The 22360-nt window shown below is 49.6% G+C and overlaps 1 protein-coding gene across 1 annotated transcript; it reads right to left on the bottom strand.

Moving 5' to 3' along the window:
* Positions 1 to 15994: 15994 nt before the first annotated feature.
* Positions 15995 to 22133, bottom strand: LOC109733205 (CSC1-like protein RXW8). Its single transcript, XM_020292403.4, has 12 exons — positions 21932 to 22133; positions 21705 to 21829; positions 20446 to 20810; positions 20011 to 20157; positions 19658 to 19721; positions 19363 to 19572; positions 18740 to 18937; positions 18346 to 18644; positions 17761 to 18040; positions 17358 to 17633; positions 16904 to 17137; positions 15995 to 16733 (listed from the first exon to the last, which is right to left on the bottom strand). Exons 3-12 carry the CDS (start codon positions 20724 to 20726, stop codon positions 16362 to 16364), a joined length of 2361 nt encoding a protein of 786 aa, XP_020147992.1. The 5' UTR covers positions 20727 to 20810; positions 21705 to 21829; positions 21932 to 22133; the 3' UTR covers positions 15995 to 16361.
* Positions 22134 to 22360: the final 227 nt, after the last annotated feature.

Below are 22360 nucleotides of genomic sequence, written 5' to 3'. Positions count from 1 at the left end.
CGGCCCACAAAAAGCCCCGCTGGATTTTCTCGAGCTGCTTTAGTGTCTTCTTGGGCGGGGCAAAGGCGAGAAGTTGGTGGACTGGGATAGCACTCAGCACCGACTTGACTAGTGCGAGCCTTCCGGCTTTGTTCATGAGCCAAGCTTTCCATGTCGGGAGCCGGGCGGCCACCGAGTCGACGAGGGGCTGTAACTGTGCAGCAGAGGGTCGGCGGAGTGTTAGCGGTATACCAAGGTAGGTGATGGGCAACTCAACCACCGGGCATCCAAGTTGGGTGATCATCTCGGCCGTCGTGGGTTCGCCATGGAGGATGGTAGCTGAGCTCTTTGCATAATTCACCCGGAGTCCACTTGCTTGGCCAAATAGGGCTAAGAGGCCCTTGCTGGCTGCCACGTCGTCCTCGGTGGCATGGCAGAATATCATCACATCATCGGCGTATAGTGAGATCGCCGGAATAGCTCGTCGGGGGTGCAGCGGCTGTAGTATTCTGTAGTCGTGGGCGCGTCGCATGAGGCGGCTGAGGGTGTCGACCGCGAGCACAAAGAGCTGCGGGGACACGGGGTCGCCCTGGCGTAGACCACATCGCAGCCAGATTGGTGGGCCGGGATCGCCATTGACCATGACGCGGGTGCTGGACGTTGTGAGGAGGATTGCTATCCACTCCCTGAATCGAGGCCCGAATCCATATTGACCAAGAACCTCAAAGAGGAATGGCCACGATAGGGAATCGAAGGCCCGTGTGAGGTCCAATTTGAGCATAATCTGCGGGGCCTTGAGCTGATGCAGCAGCATGAGAGATTGCTTGACCAGAACGAAGTTGTCGTGGAGGCTTCTTGCTGGGATGAACGCGTTTTGGTTTGGACTGACCAAGCCGCCAAGTCTGGGTGCAAGTCGGAGGGATATCACCTTCGCGAATATTTTGGCCACGAGATGTATCAAACAAATCGGGCGGTAGTCGCGTAGTTCGTTGGCATCGGCACGCTTGGGAATCAGGGTCAGTAGTGCCTGGTTGAGCTTGTAGAAACCTCGGCTTCGCAACTCAAATAGCTGCTGGAAGACGTCCAGGAAATCTTGCCGGATGGTGCCCCAACAGGCCCTGACGAACTCAGCAATAAAACCGTCCGGCCCGGGGGCTTTGCGAGCCGGCAAGAGCTTGATGGCGTTCCATATTTCCTCGGGGCTGAACGGCTCGTCGAGGCCTGCCAGGTCGCAAGGCTTAATGAGGTGCTCGAGGTCCAGCGAGCAGTCGCGTGCGGCAGGGCAGCCAAAGAGCTCGTCGAAGTGGGCGAATGCTGCCTGCGCCATCTCCTCTTGGCCGGTGATAACCTGGCCGTTGACGGTAAGGGCGTGGATGTGGTTCTTCTGCCGACGGTATGAGCATTGCTTGTGAAAGAAGGCCGTGTTGGCGTCGCCGTCTTTAAGCGTGGTGATGCGGGCACGCTGCCTGGCTATGGTGCGCTCAAGGGAGACCAGTCCGAGGTATGCGATCTTGATCTGCTTGCGTAGCCAGTCCTCCGGGGGTGATAGCAGGCGATCCTCTTGGGCCTTGTCGAATCGTGAGATGAGCTCGCGGGAGATCGCCATCTTGTCCCGTATGAAACCGGTGGTCCTGGCACTCCAGCTCGTGAGCATGCGCGCAGTTGCCTGTAAGCGCAACATCAAGCGACGGAAAGGATCCAAGTCATGGACCGATCCCCATGCCGTGGCCACCATGTCGTGGAACCTAGGTAGGCGCATCCAGTAGTCTTCAAAATGGAAGTGTCATCTCGCCGTGTGTGTAGGTGAGCAATCGAGCAAGAGTGGGCTGTGGTCTGACACGACGGACGCGAGGCAACGCAAGTGGCAGTCTGCGTGTGCGTCTTCCCAATCCGAGGTGCAGAGTACGCGGTCTAAGTGCACCAAAGTGGGCGGCGATTGTTCATTCGACCACGTGAAGCGCCGTCCGTTGAGGTATACCTCTTTCAGCATGAGGTCAATGGTGAGGCGGCGGAACCGGCCCATCATGCGGCAGTTCAGATTGCCCCTGCTCTTGTCCTCGTCATGGAGTATTAAGTTGAAGTCTCCACACACCATCCATGGCCCGGGGCAGCTCACGCGCATGTCTCTCAGTTCTTGCATGAATGCAATCTTGTCTGCATCCTCCTGGGGGCCGTAGACGACCGACAGCCACCAGGGCGCCCCTGTGGCCGTGGTCACCTTGGCGGCGAGAGCGTTCATGGTGAGCAGAGGATCCGTGATGGTCACGGTGTTGCTCTTCCATGCAAGCAGGATGCCGCCCCGTGTGCCTTGCGCCGGGAGGTACGTGTAGTCGTCAAATTCGGAGCCCAGGGTGTCCAGAACAACCGATGAGCAAATAAACGCCATTTTTGTTTCTTGAAGGCAAACAATGGAGGCGGAGGTGGTTACAATCAACGAGCGGATCGCCGTGCGTCGGGCGCATTAAGGCCACGCACATTCCAAACAACAAGTCTAAGGTTGTGATCCATGCACACCAAGTCGACAGGGGGGCGCGTGCGTACGGCTCATTGCGCGCGTACCACAGCATTGCTTGTCGGGACAGTTGCTGGAGTGGCCATGCGCGTAGGTATGTCGCGGTCAACCAGAGCAGCGATGGCTGTGAGCACCGAGAGTGGGATGGGTGCTGCAAACAGATCATCATACGCCTTCATCTCGGCCGGTGTGATCTTCTGGCTTGTCCCGACTATCCCCAGGGTGCACAAGATCTGAACTTGCGATCGTCTTTCAGCAGTGGGCGGAGCCGCCGGTGGGGAGGCCGCTGTCAAGGCCGAGTGGCCTCACCGCGGAGTGAAGTTGAGCGGGCGCCGTGGTCTTCTCCCCGGGGTAGGCAGGGCTGCGGTAATGTGCTTCGTGGCGGCGGCCAGGAACTCGCCCAGAGTCCAAGTGCGCGGCGGAGCTGCGCGGCCTCGGGATCGACGTAGCGTGATCGGCGGGGAGGCGAATCGCCCTGATGCAGTGTTGTGCTGGTCTTGCTGTACGCTAGTGGGGGCTGGCATATCCGCAGAGGGCCTTGTCATCGTGGGCGGATTGATCGTGGGCTGGGCCGCAGGCCTTTGCAGTATTCTCACCGGGGTGTGGGGTTCGGCCTGTCTGGTGGTGGGGCTACCGCTAGCGGTGAGTTGCCCTCCTCTGTCCTCCTCATCTCGTGCGTGGAGTTGGTCTGGTTTGTTTGGCCCCGCAGCAGATGTTGGCATCAGTGTGGCAACACTTTGCCCCGACAGGATAGCTGGTCCCTCTGGCTGGGAGTCTGGCTGTTGGGGAACGTAGTAATTTCAAAAAAAATTCCTACGCACACGCAAGATCATGGTGATGCATAGCAACGAGAGGGGAGAGTGTTGTCCACGTACCCTCGTAGACCGACAGCGGAAGCGTTATCACAACGCGGTTGATGTAGTCGTACGTCTTCACGATCCGACCGATCAAGTACCGAACGTACGGCACCTCCGAGTTCTACACACGTTCAGCTCGATGACGTCCCTCGAACTCCGATCCAGCCGAGTGTTGAGGGAGAGTTTCGTCAGCACGACGGCGTGGTGACGATGATGATGTTCCACCGACGCAGGGCTTCGCCTAAGCTCCACAACGGTATTATCGAGGTGTAATATGGTGGAGGGGGGCACCGCACACGGCTAAGAGATCTCAAGGATCAATTGTTGTGTCTCTGGGGTGCCCCCCTGCCCCCGTATATAAAGGAGCAAGGGGGAGGCAGCCGGCCAAGGGGAGAGGCGCGCCATAGGGGGGAGTCCTACTCCCACCGGGAGTAGGACTCCTCCTTTCCTTGTGGGAGTAGGAGAAGGGAAGGGGGAAGGAGAAAGAAGGAAGGGTGCGCCCCCCTTCCCTAGTCCAATTCGGACCAGACCATGGGGAGGGGTGCGGCCACCTTTTGAGGCCTTTCTCTCCTTTCCCGTATGGCCCATTAAGGCCCAATACGAATTCCCGTAACTCTCCGGTACTCCGAAAAATACCCGAATCACTCGGAACCTTTCCGAAGTCCGAATATAGTGGTCCAATATATCGATCTTTACGTCTCGACCATTTCGAGACTCCTCGTCATATCCCCGATCTTATCCGGGACTCCGAACTCCTTCGGTACATCAAAACTCAATAAAACTGTCATCGTAACGTTAAGCGTGCGGACCCTACGGGTTCGAGAACTATGTAGACATGACCGAGACACGTCTCCGGTCAATAACCAATAGCCGGACCTGGATGCCCATATTGGCTCCCACATATTCTACGAAGATCTTTATCGGTCAGACCGCATAACAACATACGTTGTTCCCTTTGTCACCGGTATGTTACTTGCCCGAGATTTGATCGTCGGTATCTCGATACCTAGTTCAATCTCGTTACCGGCAAGTCTCTTTACTCGTTCCGTAACACATCATCCCGCAACTAACTCATTAGTCACAATGCTTGCAAGGCTTATAGTGATGTGCATTACCGAGTGGGCCCAGAGATACCTCTCCGACAATTGGAGTGACAAATCCTAATCTCGAAATACGCCAACCCAATAAGTACCTTTGGAGACACCTGTAGAGCACCTTTATAATCACCCATTTACGTTGTGACGTTTGGTAGCACACAAAGTGTTCCTCCGGTAAACGGGAGTTGCATAATCTCATAGTCAGAGGAACATGTATAAGTCATGAAGAAAGCAATAGCAACATACTAAACGATCGGGTGCTAAGCTAACGGAATGGGTCAAGTCAATCACGTCATTCTCCTAATGAGGTGATCTCGTTAATCAAATGACAACTCATGTCTATGGCTAGGAAACATAACCATCTTTGATTAACAAGCTAGTCAAGTAGAGGCATACTAGTGACACTCTGTTTGTCTATGTATTCACACATGTATTATGTTTCCGGTTAATACAATTCTAGCATGAATAATAAATATTTATAATGATATAAGGAAATATATAATACTTTATTATTGCCTCTAGGGCATATTTCCTTCAGTCTCCCACTTGCACTAGAGTCAATAATCTAGTTCACATCGCCATGTGATTTAACATCAATAATTCACATCACCATGTGATTAACACCGATAGTTCACATTGTCATGTGACCAACACCCAAAGGGTTTACTAGAGTCAATAATCTAGTTCACATCGCTATGTGATTAACACCCAAAGAGTACTAAGGTGTGATCATGTTTTGATTGTGAGATAATTTTAGTCAACGGGTCTGTCACATTCAGATCTGTAAGTATTTTGCAAATTTCTATGTCTACAATGCTCTGTACGGAGCTACTCTAGCTAATTGCTCCCACTTTCAATATGTATCTAGACCAAGACTTAGAGTCATCTAGATTTAGTGTCAAAACTTGCATCGACGTAACCCTTTACGACGAACCTTTTTGTCACTTCCATAATCGAGAAACATTTCCTTATTCCATTAAGAATAATTTTGACCGCTGTCCAGTGATCTACTCCTAGATCACTATTGTACTCCCTTGCCAAAATCAGTGTAGGGTATACAATAGATCTGGTACACAGCATGGCATACTTTATAGAACCTATGGCCAAGGCATAGGGAATGACTTTCATTCTCTTTCTATATTCTGCCGTGGTCGGGCTTTGAGTCTTACTCAATTTTACACCATGTAACACAGGCAAGAAACTCTTTTCTTTGACTGTTCTATTTTGAACTACTTCAAAATCTTGTTAAGGTATGTACTCATTGAAAAAACTTATCAAGCGTCTTGATCTATCTCTATAGATCTTGATGCTCAATATGTAAGCAGCTTCACCGAGGTATTTCTTTGAAAAACTCATTTCAAAACACTCCTTTATGCTTTACAGAATAATTCTACATTATTTCCGATCAACAATATGTCATTCACATATACTTATCAGAAATGCTGTAGTGCTCCCACTCACTTTCTTGTAAATACAGGCTTCACCGCAAGTCTGTATAAAACTATATCCTTTGATCAACTTATTAAAGTGTATATTCCAACTCTGAGATGCTTGCACCAGTCCATAGATGGATCGCTGGAGCTTGCATATTTTGTTAGCACCTTTAGGATTGACAAAACCTCCTGGTTGCATCATATACAACTCTTCTTTAATAAATCTATTAAGGAATGCAGTTTTGTTTATCCATTTGCCATATTTCATAAAATGCGGCAATTGCTAACATGATTCGGACAGACTTAAGCATAGATACGAGTGAGAAACTCTCATCGTAGTCAACACTTTGAACTTGTCGAAAACCTTTTTGCGACAATTCTAGCTTTGTAGATAGTGATACTACTATCAGCGTCCGTCTTCCTCTTGAAGATCCATTTATTCTCAATTGCTTGCCGATCATCGGGCAAGTCAACCAAAGTCCACACTTTGTTCTCATACATGGATCTCATCTCAGATTTCATGGCCTCAAGCCATTTTGCGGAATCTGGGCTCACCATCGCTTCTTTATAGTTCGTAGGTTCGTCATGGTCTAGTAACATAACCTCCAGAACAGGATTACCGTACCACTCTGGTGCGGATCTTACTCTGGTTGACCTACGAGGTTCAGTAATAACTTGATCCGAAGTTTCATGATCATCATCATTAACTTCCTCACTAATTGGTGTAGGAGTCACAGGAACAGATTTCTGTGATGAACTACTTTCCAATAAGGGAGCAGGTACAGTTACCTCATCAAGTTCTACTTTCCTCCCACTCACTTCTTTCGAGAGAAACTCCTTCTCTAGAAAGGATCCATTCTTAGCAACGAATGTCTTGCCTTCGGATCTGTCATAGAAGGTGTACCCAACTGTCTCCTTTGGGTATCCTATGAAGACACATTTCTCCGATTTGGGTTTTGAGCTTATCAGGATGAAACCTTTTTCACATAAGCATTGCAACCCCAAATTTTAAGAAACGACAACTTTGGTTTCTTGCCAAACCATAGTTCATAAGGCGTCATCTCAACGGATTTTGATGGTGCCCTATTTAACGTGAATGCAGCTGTCTCTAATGCATAACCCCAAAAACGATAGTGGTAGATCGGTAAGAGACATCATATATCGCACCATATCTAATATAAGTACGGTTACGATGTTCGGACACACCATTACACTATGGTGTTCCAGGTGGCGTGAGTAGTGAAACTATTTCACATTGTTTTAACTGAAGGCCAAATTCGTAACTCAAATATTTTACCTCTGCGATCATATCGTAGAAACTTTTATTTCTTGTTACGATGATTCTCCACTTCACTCTGAAATTCTTTAAACTTTTCAAATGTTTCAGACTTTGTGTTTCATCAAGTAGATATACCCATATCTGCTCAAATCATCTGTGAAGGTCAGAAAATAACGATACCCGCCGCGAGCCTCAACACTCATCGGATTGCATACATCAGTATGTATTATTTCCAATAAGTCAGTTGCTCGCTCCATCGTTCCGGAGAACGGAGTCTTAGTCATCCTGCCCATAAGGCATGGTTCGCAAGTATCAAGTGATACATAATCAAGTGATTCCAAAAGCCCATCAGTATGGAGTTTCTTCATGCGCTTTACACCAATATGACCTAAACGGCAGTGCCACAAATAAGTTGCACTATCATTATTAACTTTGCATCTTTTGGCTTCATTATTATGAATATGTGTATCACTATGATCGAGATCCAGCAAACCATTTTCGTTGGTGTGTATGACCATAGAAGGTCTTTATTCATGTAAACAAAACAACAATTGTTCTCTAGCTTAAATGAATAACCGTATTGCAATAAACATGATCAAATCATATTCATGCTCAACGCAAACACCAAATAACACTTATTTAGTTTCAACACTAATCCCGAAAGTACAAGGAGTGTGCGATGATGATCATATCAATCTTGGAACTACTTCCAACACACATCGTCACCTCGCCTTTTTACTAGTCTCTGTTTATTCTGCAACTCCCGTTTCGAGTTACTACTCTTAGCAACTGAACCAGTATCAAATACCGAGGGGTTGCTATAAACACTAGTAAAGTACACATCAATAACATGTATATCCAATATACTTTTGTTCACTTTGCCATCCTTCTTATCCACCAAATAGTTGGGGTAGTTCCGCTTCCAGTGACCAGTCCCTTTGCAGTAGAAGCACTTAGTCTCAGGCTTAGGTACAGACTTGGGCTTCTTCACTTGAGTAGCAACTTGCTTGCTGCTCTTTTTGAAGTTCCCCTTCATCCCTTTGCCCTTTTCTTGAAACTAGTGGTCTCGTCAACCATCAACACTTGATGTTTTTCTCGATTTCTACCTTCGTCGATTTCAGCATCACGAAGAGCTCGGGAATTACTTTCGTCATCCCTTTGCATACTATAGTTCATCACGAAGTTCTACTAACTTGGTGATGGTGACTAGAGAATTCTGTCAATCACTATTTTATCTGGAAGATAAACTCCCACTTGATTCAAGCGATTGTAGTACCCAGACAATCTGAGCACATGCTCACTAGTTGAGCGATTCTCCTCCATCTTTTAGCTATAGAACTTGTTGGAGACTTCATATCTCTCAACTCGGGTATTTGCTTGAAATATTAACTTCAACTCCTGAAACATCTCATATGGTCCATGACGTTCAAAACGTCTTTGAAGTCCCGATTCTAAGCCGTTAAGCATGGTGCACTAAACTATCAAGTAGTCATCATATTGAGATAGCCAAACGTTCATAACGTCTGCATCTGCTCCTGCAATAGGTCTGTCACCTAGCGGTGCATCAAGGACATAATTTTTCTGTGCAGCAATGAGGATAATCCTCAGATCACGGATCCAATCCGCATCTTCGCTACTAACATCTTTCAACATAATTTCTCCAGGAACATATCAAAAATAAACAGGGAAGCAACAACGCGAGCTATTGATCTACAACATAATTTGCAAAATACTATCAGGACTAAGTTCATGATAAATTTAAGTTCAATTAATCATATTACTTAAGAACTCCCACTTAGATAGACATCCCTCTAATCCTCTAAGTGATCACGTGATCCATATCAACTAAACCATGTCCGATCATCACGTGAGATGGAGTAGTTTCAACGGTGAACATCACTATGTTGATCATATCTACTATATGATTCACGCTCGACCTTTCGGTCTCCGTGTTCCGAGGCCATATCTGTTATATGCTAGGCTCGTCAAGTTTAACCTGAGTATTCCGCGTGTGCAACTGTTTTGCACCCGTTGTATTTGAACGTAGAGCCTATCACACCCGATCATCACGTGGTGTCTCAGCACGAAGAACTTTCGCAACGGTGCATACTCAGGGAGAACACTTATACTTTGATAATTTAGTGAAGGATCATCTTATAATGCTACCGTCAAACAAAGCAAGATAAGATGCAAAAAGGATTAACATCACATGCAATCAATATAAGTGATATGATATGGCCATCATCATCTTGTGCTTGTGATCTCCATCTCCGAAGCACCGTGCTTGTGATCTCCATCTCCGAAGCACCGTCATGATCACCATCGTCACCGGCGCGACACCTTGATCTCCATCGTAGCATCGTTGTCGTCTCGCCAACTTATTGCTTTTACGACTATCGCTACCGCTTAGTGATAAAGTAAAACTATTACATGGCGATTGCATCTCATACAATAAAGCGACAACCATATGGCTCCTGCTAGTTGCCGATAACTCGGTTACAAAACATGATCATCTCATACAACACATTATATCACATCATGTCTTGACCATATCACATCACAACATGCCCTGCAAAAACAAGTTAGACGTCCTCTACTTTGTTGTTGCATATTTTACGTGGCTGCTACGGGCTTAGCAAGAACCGTTCTTACCTACGCATCAAAACCACAACGATAGTTTGTCAAGTTGGTGCTGTTTTAACCTTCGCAAGGACCGGGCGTAGCCACACCCGGTTCAACTAAAGTGAGAGAGACAGACACCCGCCGGTCACCTTTAAGCAACGAGTGCTCGCAACGGTGAAACCAGTCTCGCGTAAGCGTACGCGTAATGTCGGTCCGGGCCGCTTCATCTCACAATACCGCTGAACCAAAGTATGACATGCTGGTAAGCAATATGACTTATATCGCCCACAACTCACTTGTGTTCTACTCGTGCATAGCATCAAACGCATAAAACCAGGCTCGGATGCCACTGTTGGCGAACGTAGTAATTTCAAAAAAATTCCTACGCACACGCAAGATCATGGTGATGCATAGCAACGAGAGGGGAGAGTGTTGTCCACGTACCCTCGTAGACCGACAGCGGAAGCGTTATCACAACGCGGTTGATGTAGTCGTACGTCTTCACGATCCGACCGATCAAGTACCGAACGTACGGCACCTCCGAGTTCTACACACGTTCAGCTCGATGACGTCCCTCGAACTCCGATCCAGCCGAGTGTTGAGGGAGAGTTTCGTCAGCACGACGGCGTGGTGACGATGATGATGTTCCACCGACGCAGGGCTTCGCCTAAGCTCCGCAACGATATTATCGAGGTGTAATATGGTGGAGGGGGGCACCGCACACGGCTAAGAGATCTCAAGGATCAATTGTTGTGTCTCTGGGGTGCCCCCCTGCCCCCGTATATAAAGGAGCAAGGGGGAGGCAGCCGGCCAAGGGGAGAGGCGCGCCATAGGGGGGAGTCCTACTCCCACCGGGAGTAGGACTCCTCCTTTCCTTGTGGGAGTAGGAGAAGGGAAGGGGGAAGGAGAAAGAAGGAAGGGTGCGCCCCCCTTCCCTAGTCCAATTCGGACCAGACCATGGGGAGGGGTGCGGCCACCTTTTGAGGCCTTTCTCTCCTTTCCCGTATGGCCCATTAAGGCCCAATACGAATTCCCGTAACTCTCCGGTACTCCGAAAAATACCCGAATCACTCGGAACCTTTCCGAAGTCCGAATATAGTGGTCCAATATATCGATCTTTACGTCTCGACCATTTCGAGACTCCTCGTCATATCCCCGATCTCATCCGGGACTCCGAACTCCTTCGGTACATCAAAACTCAATAAAACTGTCATCGTAACGTTAAGCGTGCGGACCCTACGGGTTCGAGAACTATGTAGACATGACCGAGACACGTCTCCGGTCAATAACCAATAGCCGGACCTGGATGCCCATATTGGCTCCCACATATTCTACGAAGATCTTTATCGGTCAGACCGCATAACAACATACGTTGTTCCCTTTGTCACCGGTATGTTACTTGCCCGAGATTTGATCGTCGGTATCTCGGTACCTAGTTCAATCTCGTTACCGGCAAGTCTCTTTACTCGTTCCGTAACACATCATCCCGCAACTAACTCATTAGTCACAATGCTTGCAAGGCTTATAGTGATGTGCATTACCGAGTGGGCCCAGAGATACCTCTCCGACAATTGGAGTGACAAATCCTAATCTCGAAATACGCCAACCCAACAAGTACCTTTGGAGACACCTGTAGAGCACCTTTATAATCACCCATTTACGTTGTGACGTTTGGTAGCACACAAAGTGTTCCTTCGGTAAACGGGAGTTGCATAATCTCATAGTCAGAGGAACATGTATAAGTCATGAAGAAAGCAATAGCAACATACTAAACGATCGGGTGCTAAGCTAACGGAATGGGTCAAGTCAATCACGTCATTCTCCTAATGAGGTGATCTCGTTAATCAAATGACAACTCATGTCTATGGCTAGGAAACATAACCATCTTTGATTAACAAGCTAGTCAAGTAGAGGCATACTAGTGACACTCTGTTTGTCTATGTATTCACACATGTATTATGTTTCCGGTTAATACAATTCTAGCATGAATAATAAATATTTATCATGATATAAGGAAATATATAATACTTTATTATTGCCTCTAGGGCATATTTCCTTCACTGGCACCATGCTCAGGGCAGACCGGTCGCTGCAGCGCATCGGATCAGGCGAGCCAGGCGTGGGGCTGTGCGCGGGGCTCTTGCGATCCGCCTCGGGCGTGGGGTTTTCGCGATCTGTCTCGGTTGCGGTGGTCTCGGCCTGATTTGAATCTGGAGATGCTTCTGGGGTGGCTGCCACCAATGACGGGTCGCCAGCTGGCTCCTGCACCAAAGCTCCCACGGTCAAGGATGGGCCACCAGCTGCCACATTCATCATCGCCCTGTGGGGCTCTGCTTTGTCTGCGTCGCTGCGCTCCTGGTCCACTGGCAAAGCCCTCTTTTGCTTTCCTCTTCCCCTTCCTTTTCTGGCAGCATGACGGTGGTTGGTTGGCCCATGCTGACCCATCCATGGGGCCATGCTGCAGCGAGCATGTTGTACGGGCGGTGGTGCATCCATCGCGGCAGGAGTTGGCCAGGATGGAGCCATGGTCACACCATCCGCGCGGACAGCGCGGTTGCCGGCGCACCAGAGGGCAGAATCCATGGCCATGCCATCCGCACGGCCTGAAGGTGGCGCATCCGTACGCCAGCGCTTACGGCCACGGCGGCGCGCCCTGCCTGGGCCGGGGGCGCGGTCACGGCCGGCATCATCACGCGTGCCCACTCCACCTTGTCCAGCGCCAGGTTGGGCGCCGAGGGACGATGCGCCGGTCGGTACTACGCGTGCCAGCGCGATGGCGACTGGGTATGTGAGCGTCTTGATGATCGGCGCGTCGGAGCTCAGGCGGGCGGGGATCTGCTCAACAATCTCCAAAATGGCGTTGCGGCGAATGCTGTCTGGACAATGTGTGTGCCCTGCCAGCCGGAACGTGGCCAGGTCCGCCCTGTAGCGTGTGTTGGGGTGGAGACGCTCAATCCAGTAGCTCACTCCCAGGATGTGCTCGGCGGTGGAGAGGTGCCAAGCTTGGGCAGGGATGCCACGAAGCTCCAGCTCGACGCAAAACTCGAACTCGTCGGAACCGGCGTGAGCCAGCTTGCTCCAGGGCCTGAGGGAGAGGGAGAAGCGTGGCAAGTTGATGAAGTGGCCGCCGTCCAGCCGGCGTTTGGTTGCGTGGGAGCTGAATAGGATTAGGAAGTCCTCGGGATGGTGGGCATGGACGGTGAAGTCGCCGTCGGCGAGGTCGAAGGTGTCAAGCAGCACGTCGGAGACCTCGACGGCAGACACGCGCGGCCTGTTGCCGGTGATGCATGCCACCATGGCGCGGCTCAAGACCGCCTCGGCCTCTTCCATCTCGACAGAGTGCGCCATGATCACACGGACTGGCTCATGCACGCGCGCCGCCGGCGTGGCAACCTGCTGGGCTGCAGGCGGCGAGGGGGCGGTGGCGGTGGGGTGACTTGGACTGGAGCGCGCTCCCGAACGGCCGGTCCGGCGCGGCCAGTTGTGGGGTGAGGCTGCGCGGCGAAGGCGTCGCAGGAGCGCAAGTCATGGCCGGAGACGAGGCAGCGTCGGCACCTGATGTCGTTGGTGCAGTCCCGCACCCGGTGGCGGTGGTCGAGGCAGCGGAAGCAGAGTCCCGCGACCTCCTCCGGGGAGGGGCTGCGCCAGCGCAGCGGGGGCGGGCTGGGCTCTTCGACCTGGCGCGGGCGGCGCTGCGGATGCCTGCGGCGCAGTTGCTGATATCCATCGGCGTCGACCTAGACTCCGCCAGATACGCGGTGTACCTCTGAGCGAGGACCAAGGCGGGTCGAGGCGTGCGCCCGAGCAGGGCCTGTGGCCCGCGGGGCGGGGGGCGCCAGCGGCGTGGAGGGGGCCGGCGGAGCGTGCGCGACTTCGATGTACGAGCGCAGCAAGGACTCACTCTCCGAGTCCGACCAGCGGCTGCCAGAGGACACGCGGTCGCCGGAGAGGGTCGCTCGGGGCTCGACAGGGTCAGCGCTTGTGGACGCCATGGCCGGGGGTGGTTGGCTGGGAGGAGGAGGGCTGTGGAAGAGGGCTGCCGTCGGGGATTCAACGGCGGCGGGGTTGGTGGGTGGCTGGGTCAGGCGAGAGGAAGCGGAGCGGGAGGGAGGGAGCGGAGCGGAGCCATCCGGGCCCTCTAATGAAATAATTCATTATTAATTATTAGCCACCGATAATAATTGATCTCTAATCAACATCCCAACCAAGGGATCATTTCATTTCATCATTTTACCAAGGGATCTTCTTTTTTTTGACAATTATTTAAACAAGGGGGCTTGGTTGCAGGCTTGGTTACTATTTTTGGACCGACCATACCACATCCTAGCCGCCAATAATACTTACAAGGATATAAAAAGAACAACGGGCAACAGGAATGACAACCCCCCCCCCCCCCCTCCCCCCCCGGTTTTTATCCTCCAACTTTGATCAAGTAATACAATTTCGGAATCTAATTTGAATACAATTCCTCAAGCTTCCTCACGTGCGCTCCACGCCGCGCCGGCCCTCCAAAAATTGCAAGGATTATTATTAATTAGCCACTGATAATTGCTCTCCAATCAACATCGTAACCAAGGGATCATTCCATTTCATCATCATTTAACCAAGGTTGCACGGTCGGTTACTACTTTTGGACCGACCATATGACGTCCTACCCGCCAATAATACTTACAAGATATATGTGGCCAACAGAAATGACAACCCCCTGATTTTTATCCTGTGATAATGGCTGATGTGGAGTTCGCAGTCGACCAAAGATATTATTTTCTTTTAGAAAAGGAGGATGACCTCCGGCCTCTGCATCTGGAAGATGCATGCGGCCACTTTATTGATTATTTTCAAGAACCTTACAAAGTATTACAACAATATGCCCGAATCCACCATCTTGGCTACATATGCCACTACTCCTATCCATATGATGAAGGGGTGCTAGCTGGGCCAAATACCCAGACCACTCACCTAAGCCTATCATCAAAAGCCAGAAGCCCCAGCCGAGCCACATACCGGGTCTGGGGCATAAACTGGTCTGACGCACCCACAAGTGTCGCCACCGCCATCCTCCACAGGTTCGTCTTCAGAGCAGATATTGAGGCTTCTACCTTGTCAGTCCACTCTGTCATCGACGCCACCATGACGCCAGACAACTACCTCCTCCTGCGCGAGTCCATCACCGCGCATCGGGCGCGGAGTCTCTACTGCGCCACGCCGCGGAGATCCGCCATCATCAATGTATAGGATGAAGCACCGCTCCACCAAAAAAGCCGCCCACTGGTCCCTCGATCCCGTGTACGCCTCCAAGAATGACGCCCCCAAGGAGGAAACAACACCAACGCGCCGCCGTCATCCGATCTACTGATCTAGGGTTTCCCCCCGGAGGTAGCAGATAGAGGTCTGGAGCTTCTCCGCCGCGATGCCCTTCAAGAAGGTAATGACACAAAAGAGTGCCGCCAACGCCGGTCTTGGCATCAAGCCGAGAACAAGGTTTTCACCTGGATCCGCTCGAAGAACCTCCATCAAGCATCGTGTGCACGGGTCGCCGCCGATCTGAGCCGCCGCACATCGAGCAAGCCGCACCGGGCAGATCAGATCTGTCCGGAGGGCAAACCACGCATGGCGCCGACCCAACCACCAGGCCCTCCATGCCGCCACCGCCGATCCGAGGTCAGATGGTCCGTCGCTGCAGATCCGTCCGCCGCCGCCGAACGCAGCCAAGGCTGCTGCCCAACGTAGGGCCGGCCGCCGCACCCGCCACCACCACCGCCCTAGGAAGAGGCCGCCGCCGCGCCGCCGGTCAAGGCAGGCCCGCCACGCCACGAAGGCCAGATCGGCCGTGCCACCACACGCCGCGGGGCTCCGCACCGCCCCCATGGCGCGGGAGAGAGGGAAGGCTCCGCCACCGCCGTCAGCCCCCGGGCTATAGGCCGGCGGCGTCCTTCGGCGGCGGCGGAGGGAGGGATGGAAGGACGGGGAGCCCCCGGCGGCTAGGGTTGTGATCCCGCCCGAGTCGCCCGAGCGGGGGCGACGCGGGGGGAGCCACCAAAAAATTGATCCCGCCGCGGCTAGGGTTGTGATCCCGCCCGAGTCGCCCGGGGGCGACCAAAGATATTGTGCCTGACCAATGCTAGATGCCAAGAGCCAGCCATCAAATACAAAAATGATTGCACATATGCTTCTCGACAAAAGCAGGTCAAGTTCATCAAACAGAGATGCCCAGGACAGAGCTAATCAGACAAGCATGAAGACCAAAGCCTTGGATGTTTACAGCTAAGAAGACTTTACAGGTAACGATGATCATGATAGCCCACGACACCGATCACTTTCATGTCTGCCGAAACTTCCGGACGCTGCCCCAAAACCAAAATTGCACCCCCAGTTAACCATGATGATGCTTCACTTGGATTACTGGTATTTCTTAACCTATTCTCTAATGTATCTTGTATACTTGTATGTATGATCTATAACCCCCTCTTTTTCCCAAAAAGAAACAGAAAAAAACTTGTACGGCCTATATATTGCTGTACATTTACATGAGCGGCCACATGATGAAAGGGGTTAGTGGTTAGTTGCCCAACGCTGGCTGTATCATGACAAGCCTCTTTTCTGCAGCCGAATGAGGAAAGTGACGCATCTCACGGCAGTCTGCAGACGGCTAACGGGGAGCCCTTTGAGTGTCGGGTGAGACAGATCCCTTCTGGGCTGCTGCTGTTCCTGGAGGGTCTCTTTGCCGCTGGGCTCGTCCGAGCAACCTTTGCCGTTTAACTCGTCCGGGCTACCTTTGCCGTTGGACCCGCCCGAGCTACAACCTCCGCCGTCCTCATCATTCCCGACGGTCCGAATTTCCTCCAGTTGTATATCTTCAGATTCAGGGAACTGGCAATACGCGGTATGGAGCCCGTGGTGAATATGTTCCATTCTTCCTGACAGCTCGTCCTCCCTGTCCATGTCGATTAAATTCTGCACGGTCGGAACACAGCATCAACAAAACAGGGATAACAACTCAACGGTCAGCAAATGGCAATAAAGTTCTGCTCCTGGGCTATTCCCTAGTTTGTGGTGCACCTAGGTTCATTTTCATCAATACGTTATTTCCTGCTAGCTTGGAGTATTATTGAAGCAATACAAACCTGTGCTGGGAAAGTGCTGAACAGTGGAAGAAGCCGGGTTCTGCAATACTGATTGAACAGAAGAGTGAAGATGATGAGAGGTATGGTGAAGCCTGCAGCTACTGGTGATACTTTCAGGCCAAATACACCGAGGCAGATGATCTGGGTGAGCACGAGAGAGAATATCACTGTGTTGTGTATAATCGGCCAATACAAACCACCGGTGTCATATCTCGTGCGGTACACATTGAGCAGCTGAAAACATATACAAATGGCAGATCATTAGCATACCAAACAAAATAACAAATATACTTTGTATCAAGTATTTTGAACTAAAACCAAGTCACTTATTTTGGGACGGAGGGAGTACTAAACAACGAAGTTCACCATTAAGGGCAACATGGTTGTGCTACGAAAACAGAATGCAACAGAAAAAATGCCATGGACTTCTCAGTATCCATCTAGAGTTTCTCACCTGATTGCGGTATACGACATAACCCAGGAAGAAGTAGACTAGCAGAAAAGGTAAGATCAAGGGCGCCAGTACAGAGCATGTGAATCCCAATAGTCCAAACAACAAAACTTTTGGTACTTCAGTGTGATAGGGGAACGAGGGGACAAACTCTGTATCTTCTTTCATTCTCAGAACATACTTCCTTATGAAGTTATAGATCAGACCAAAGAGTTGCATGAGTTCAGATGATAAACTGGCCCATCCTGAAGTCAGAACATAGGTGATGAAGAAGGAAGCCTGAAATCAAAATGGATTTACAGAATTGCAGTCAGAATATATTGACCTTCCATAAACAAAATGATCTTCTGGAGTTTTCAAAAAGAAAAAAGATCCTTCTACAGCGTGACAACAAGATAGAACTAACCTGCCCAGGTATAACCTTAGCGAGCTGGACAGGAATGTCCTTCGGGCTTGAAAAGAAATCCAATTGTTTTAAGACAGTGCCAGATACCACATTAACAAAGAATACATTCCAAATCAAGAAGTACAGCACTTTACAGCACGCACTCCTCTTCCTTTCGCTGTGAGATATAGGCCCTTCTAGTGTTGAAAATAGCATCATTATTGGCGCAACGGTGTACAGAAATATTTGCAGTATGACACTCGGAAGGTATCCAGTTATTAGCTGGACCAGGTGGTGTGGCCTGCACATGGAAGAGGAGTCAATAGAAGCCAAATACAAATACATGCCATATGTCTAAGCTGAACAGTAGTACCACAATAATCCCAAAGCACTCAACTAAAATGTGTTAATAATCGGTCTAGATATATATGATTTTGCATGCTGTTAGCTCTACATGTTAGTGGATAAGAAGATGAAGTTCAATAGTACTCCCTCCGTAAACTAATATAAGAGCGTTTAGATCACTATTTTAGTGATCTAAATGCTCTTATATTAATTTACAGAGGGAGTAGTAGATATCAGTTCCAGTGCAACATAGGTACTTACTGCTTCAATATCCCGTTAAGGAAAGGAAGCCTCTTCTGCAACTGATCAAGCTGAGATAGACCATTTATAAACGTCACCGGTGCCAGAAATAAGAGCATAAAAACAATAGAACCAAGTAGCGTCGCTATCCGTCGAATCCAAAGCTGCTTATAGGGAAGCCAAATGTTTGACCAATACACATCATTTGGTTCTGGAGCTAGATCAGTAACCCACTTCGTAGGGTTTGATGTCTGAAGTACGTCTGACGCGACAAGTGCTCCATACCGTGTTTTGAAAAATACAAAAGCAGCTGCACATTCCTGTAAATAGTTCAAGAACTGAAGTTACTGATTCTACACAGACTTGTTGATGAACTTAGCAGAAAAATCAATGTTTGCAAAATTGCGAAGAAAACCTCATTATCTATGTTCAAGCTAGAATCGTCCAGGTCAACTTTTCCTCTGCTCGGTACAACTTCATCAGTGGGCAACAACTGGAAAGAATTTGAAGAGGCACCACAAAGACAACACCGGTATGTAATTGCTTTGCAGCTCTGATCTACAGTGGTGTCCGTGAAATTTTTCAACTTTCTACATGCCTTCTTCGCACCAGTCTGCAGTATATGAAACAGTTTTACTCCAAAAGCAGAAAGCAAAATACTAACATTCAGATAAATTCAAATCCAAATCAAGCGATCTGAGATCAATTCACTAGTTCAGGGAGAAAACAAAATATATCATATGAAAAAGAATGTGCAATATGACAAATACCTTTGCAGATAAAAATTATAAATCTAACTTAAATGATATGAGATCATTAATTTCACAAATTCATGGAGAAGACAAAAATCATCATAATGAATGTGCGGTACATGAATTATCACTTGCATGACATAGTGGTTACCGAACCACAAGGAAAGTAAGTCTTAAGACTGACAGCATTAAATCACAAAAATACTACCTTAGCGATTGTGTCGCATTCTCCCCACCCCCACCCCCACCCTCCAAACAAATAGAAACGTTGTATGAGAATTCTTACCATTATCTTCTGAACTTTCCCAGTTTTGTAAACAATTTGGTGGAATAGGTAACTTGACGCATGATACTTGGTGAAGAAATCATCAACAGCACTACTGCACGATTCTTTCTTTGTCTTTGGTATTCCGCGAACAAGCACAGTAAATTGGCCTGGATTGGGTGTTGCACGTTTAAGGTGAAGGAGCCTCAGTCTAGCAATGTGCCTAAACTCCTGAAAGATTGGGTACAGAAACAACATTACATGCGTTCCAAAGTATGAGGATGTAGAATACTCCATAGTTTCTAAAAATACTTACAAGATATAGGAGAATGCAAGCTACTCCAGATATTATGTAGAGAACTAGACAATGAACCCAAAGCCTGCAATGCAACCAGCAAATAAAATGAATACAGAAGTATGTATGTTGCGCTCCCATATGCATATTCTTTTCTCATGTTTTGAAGAGTAGAGACGTGCACGGAACTAAATCAAGTCCAGTTAGAGGCAAAACAAATAACATTATAAATACCAATAAAAAATGCAGCATACCACAAACAAATATACAATTTCAGCCTTGATAAAACAACCTTATGATAGCCTAGACAAAACCACCTTATGATAGTCTAAAAAACACCTTATGATAACATTAAAATAAATTGGCCAGCTCACCATCTTGATCGCTTTTCCACATTTCCAATTGTGAAGATATCCAGATCTTCATAAGGAATCCGAAGATGCTGTATATTTTGTCCATAATAATGCAGTGGAAGAATTCCAAACACACACAGCAGAGCAGCTAGGGAAAAGATACGTATGCTGCAGAAAACGAATGTATTCAGTGTGCAAAATTGGAATCTGAGGTTAAACTGATATAACAGAAAATAGCCACACAAAAAAAAGAGAGAGGGAACTACGATTTCGCATAACAGCGTTAAAAGAAGTTCTATTTTACATGCAGCTGCCAGATTTACGAGTTTTCGGCTCCTTCTGATTCAGGTCACACGTGGATGCTAAAAAGCTCATCAATCATATGGTGATGCCTTCTAACCAACATGATAATAGCACAAAGGGATACATGGATATCAAAGACGAAATTTGGTGTACCTGAAGACTAGCATTCTATTGAAAGCGACAGCATCCAGCCCAGCAGCTGCCAAGACCTCTTCCTCGGTATACCTCAGGGCCTTGACAATCCAGCCAGTTGATGGAACAAACCTCTCCAAAATAAAAGCCTCTCGGAGCCGACTATGCTCCTCGGAAATCCTCCGGCCGAAGTAGACCCTGACATTGGCTGGCTGCTTCCTCAGAACAGAATAGAGCGACAGAAAGAGCACGCAGAGCCCAATATTGATGCCCGCAGAGGTCAGGAGTGCGCTGATCTTCATGGCTTCCTACCGGGTCAGTCACGGAAAACAGAGCATATGTCATCTAAATATGCACAGAAGCATCATCCGTGATGCCCTCGGCACCTGCAGGTACAGGGAGAGAAAGATATTGCTTAACACATTTAGTCTACAGACTGAACTGTAAACTGCACAATGGCATCACTGCCAATTCCAATGTCAGCCCAGCAGTGGTGTATGTGCATTTCAAACGTGCTTAACAAGTTCCCCCTTCACATCAGTTTCCAAACGAAGCAAGCTGCATGATGTGGAAGTGCGACAGGACAGCAGAAGCGTCGATCAAGCGGTGGCATTTGGAAAAGCACCCGTTTACTTTTATGCCCTGGGACTGGGATGTACCAGTTAGGTTGAAGTCATGTTTTGTTGATGAGAATGTCAGAAAAGGCATACTGAAATTACCAAAGATTACCCGCAAATTAGCCCCCCTCCCCTTGGTCGATCAAAGCACATATCAGTACTACTCCAACCAAGGTCATAGTTTATATAATCAAATTAAATTCAATGATTGGGCAGCAGCAGCAGCAGCAGCAGCAAGCATTGCATTGCAAACTGGAACTGGGCGAGTCCGAGCTGTCCGGTTGAGCTGAACAGGTAGGCCAGATTCGATCGCTTCTGTGGGAGGGGTTGGTTCGCGTGCCAGCACCAGCAACGCAACGCTAGGCTACCCCTTAATCCTCAAAAGTGTAAGTAAGACTAAACAAAGCTAACACGGAACGGAACAATACAAAATCAGAGCAGAACAACTGCTGAAAAAACACACCAACCAACCGCAGGCTAGCTAATATCGCTGAAGAAAGAAGAGGAAAACTCCGGGGCTTGCGCGAGGTGACGAAGGGAATGCGTCGCAATCGCTGCCGGCACTTGGCAGGAGCTCGCCAGAACCGAAACCAATCTGCCGAACTAAAGCAGTAGGAGCAGCAAAATCAGCGCGGAAACGGAGGAGGAGCGGGAATCCGTTACCCTCCTAGTCGACGACGGGGAGGGAAACCCGCCGGAACCAAGCGAGCGAGCGAGCGAGGGGCCGCCGCCCGGCGTCGGTCGTCCTCGAGTGAGTCTCGTGCCGCCGCCGCCGCCGCCGCAGAGCCCTGCACCATGAAGCGGAAGCGGAATCAGAAGGCGGCCGACGGTTACCGGGAGCGCGGGCGGGCGGGCGGGGAGAGGAGAGGAGCGGAGCGGCCGCCGCCCACCTGGGAACCGAGCGCGGCAATGGCGAGGGAGCAGCCTCGCCGGAGATTGGAGCGGAAGCCTCGGCCGCCGGGCGTCAAGAGTTTTTGGCTGCGGGGAAGCGCCCGGGAGCGAGAGCGAGAGGAGTTGATGGATTCCTTCCAAGTTTTATTTCTCCTCCGTAAGCAACGCGAAAAAACCAACCAATGGTATTTTATTTCTGGCGAATAAATCAATCAACAGGCGAACAATAAATAAATTGAGGGGCTTGGCCGTGACGGCGGCCCGGGGCACGTGGTGGGAGCCTGCTGGGCCGCGGGGCCCATTTGTGGCGGCGGGTGTCATGCGGGGAGCCACGTAGGAGGACCGGGTCCGTCCGTGGTGGTGTCGTCATGACGGCCGCGCGCGCCCCTGGGCCGTCGGATCGGGAGGCCGCGGCCGTGATTGGGAGG

Source organism: Aegilops tauschii, chromosome 5 (assembly GCF_002575655.3).
Source record: "Aegilops tauschii subsp. strangulata cultivar AL8/78 chromosome 5, Aet v6.0, whole genome shotgun sequence".
Lineage (NCBI taxonomy): Eukaryota > Viridiplantae > Streptophyta > Magnoliopsida > Poales > Poaceae > Aegilops > Aegilops tauschii.
This window is presented reverse-complemented; position numbering and strand designations above follow the sequence as displayed.

Excerpts from the sequence above, each read along its gene's own strand:
- LOC109733205 (XM_020292403.4), bottom strand. The coding sequence starts at position 20,726 with ATGAAGATCAGCGCACTCCTGACCTCTGCGGGCATCAATATTGGGCTC. Across the intron at positions 17,138-17,357 it reads ATGTCGTATACCGCAATCAG|CTGCTCAATGTGTACCGCAC; the intron begins GTGAGAAACTCT and ends ATATGTTTTCAG. Across the intron at positions 16,734-16,903 it reads TCAGCACTTTCCCAGCACAG|AATTTAATCGACATGGACAG; the intron begins GTTTGTATTGCT and ends CCGACCGTGCAG.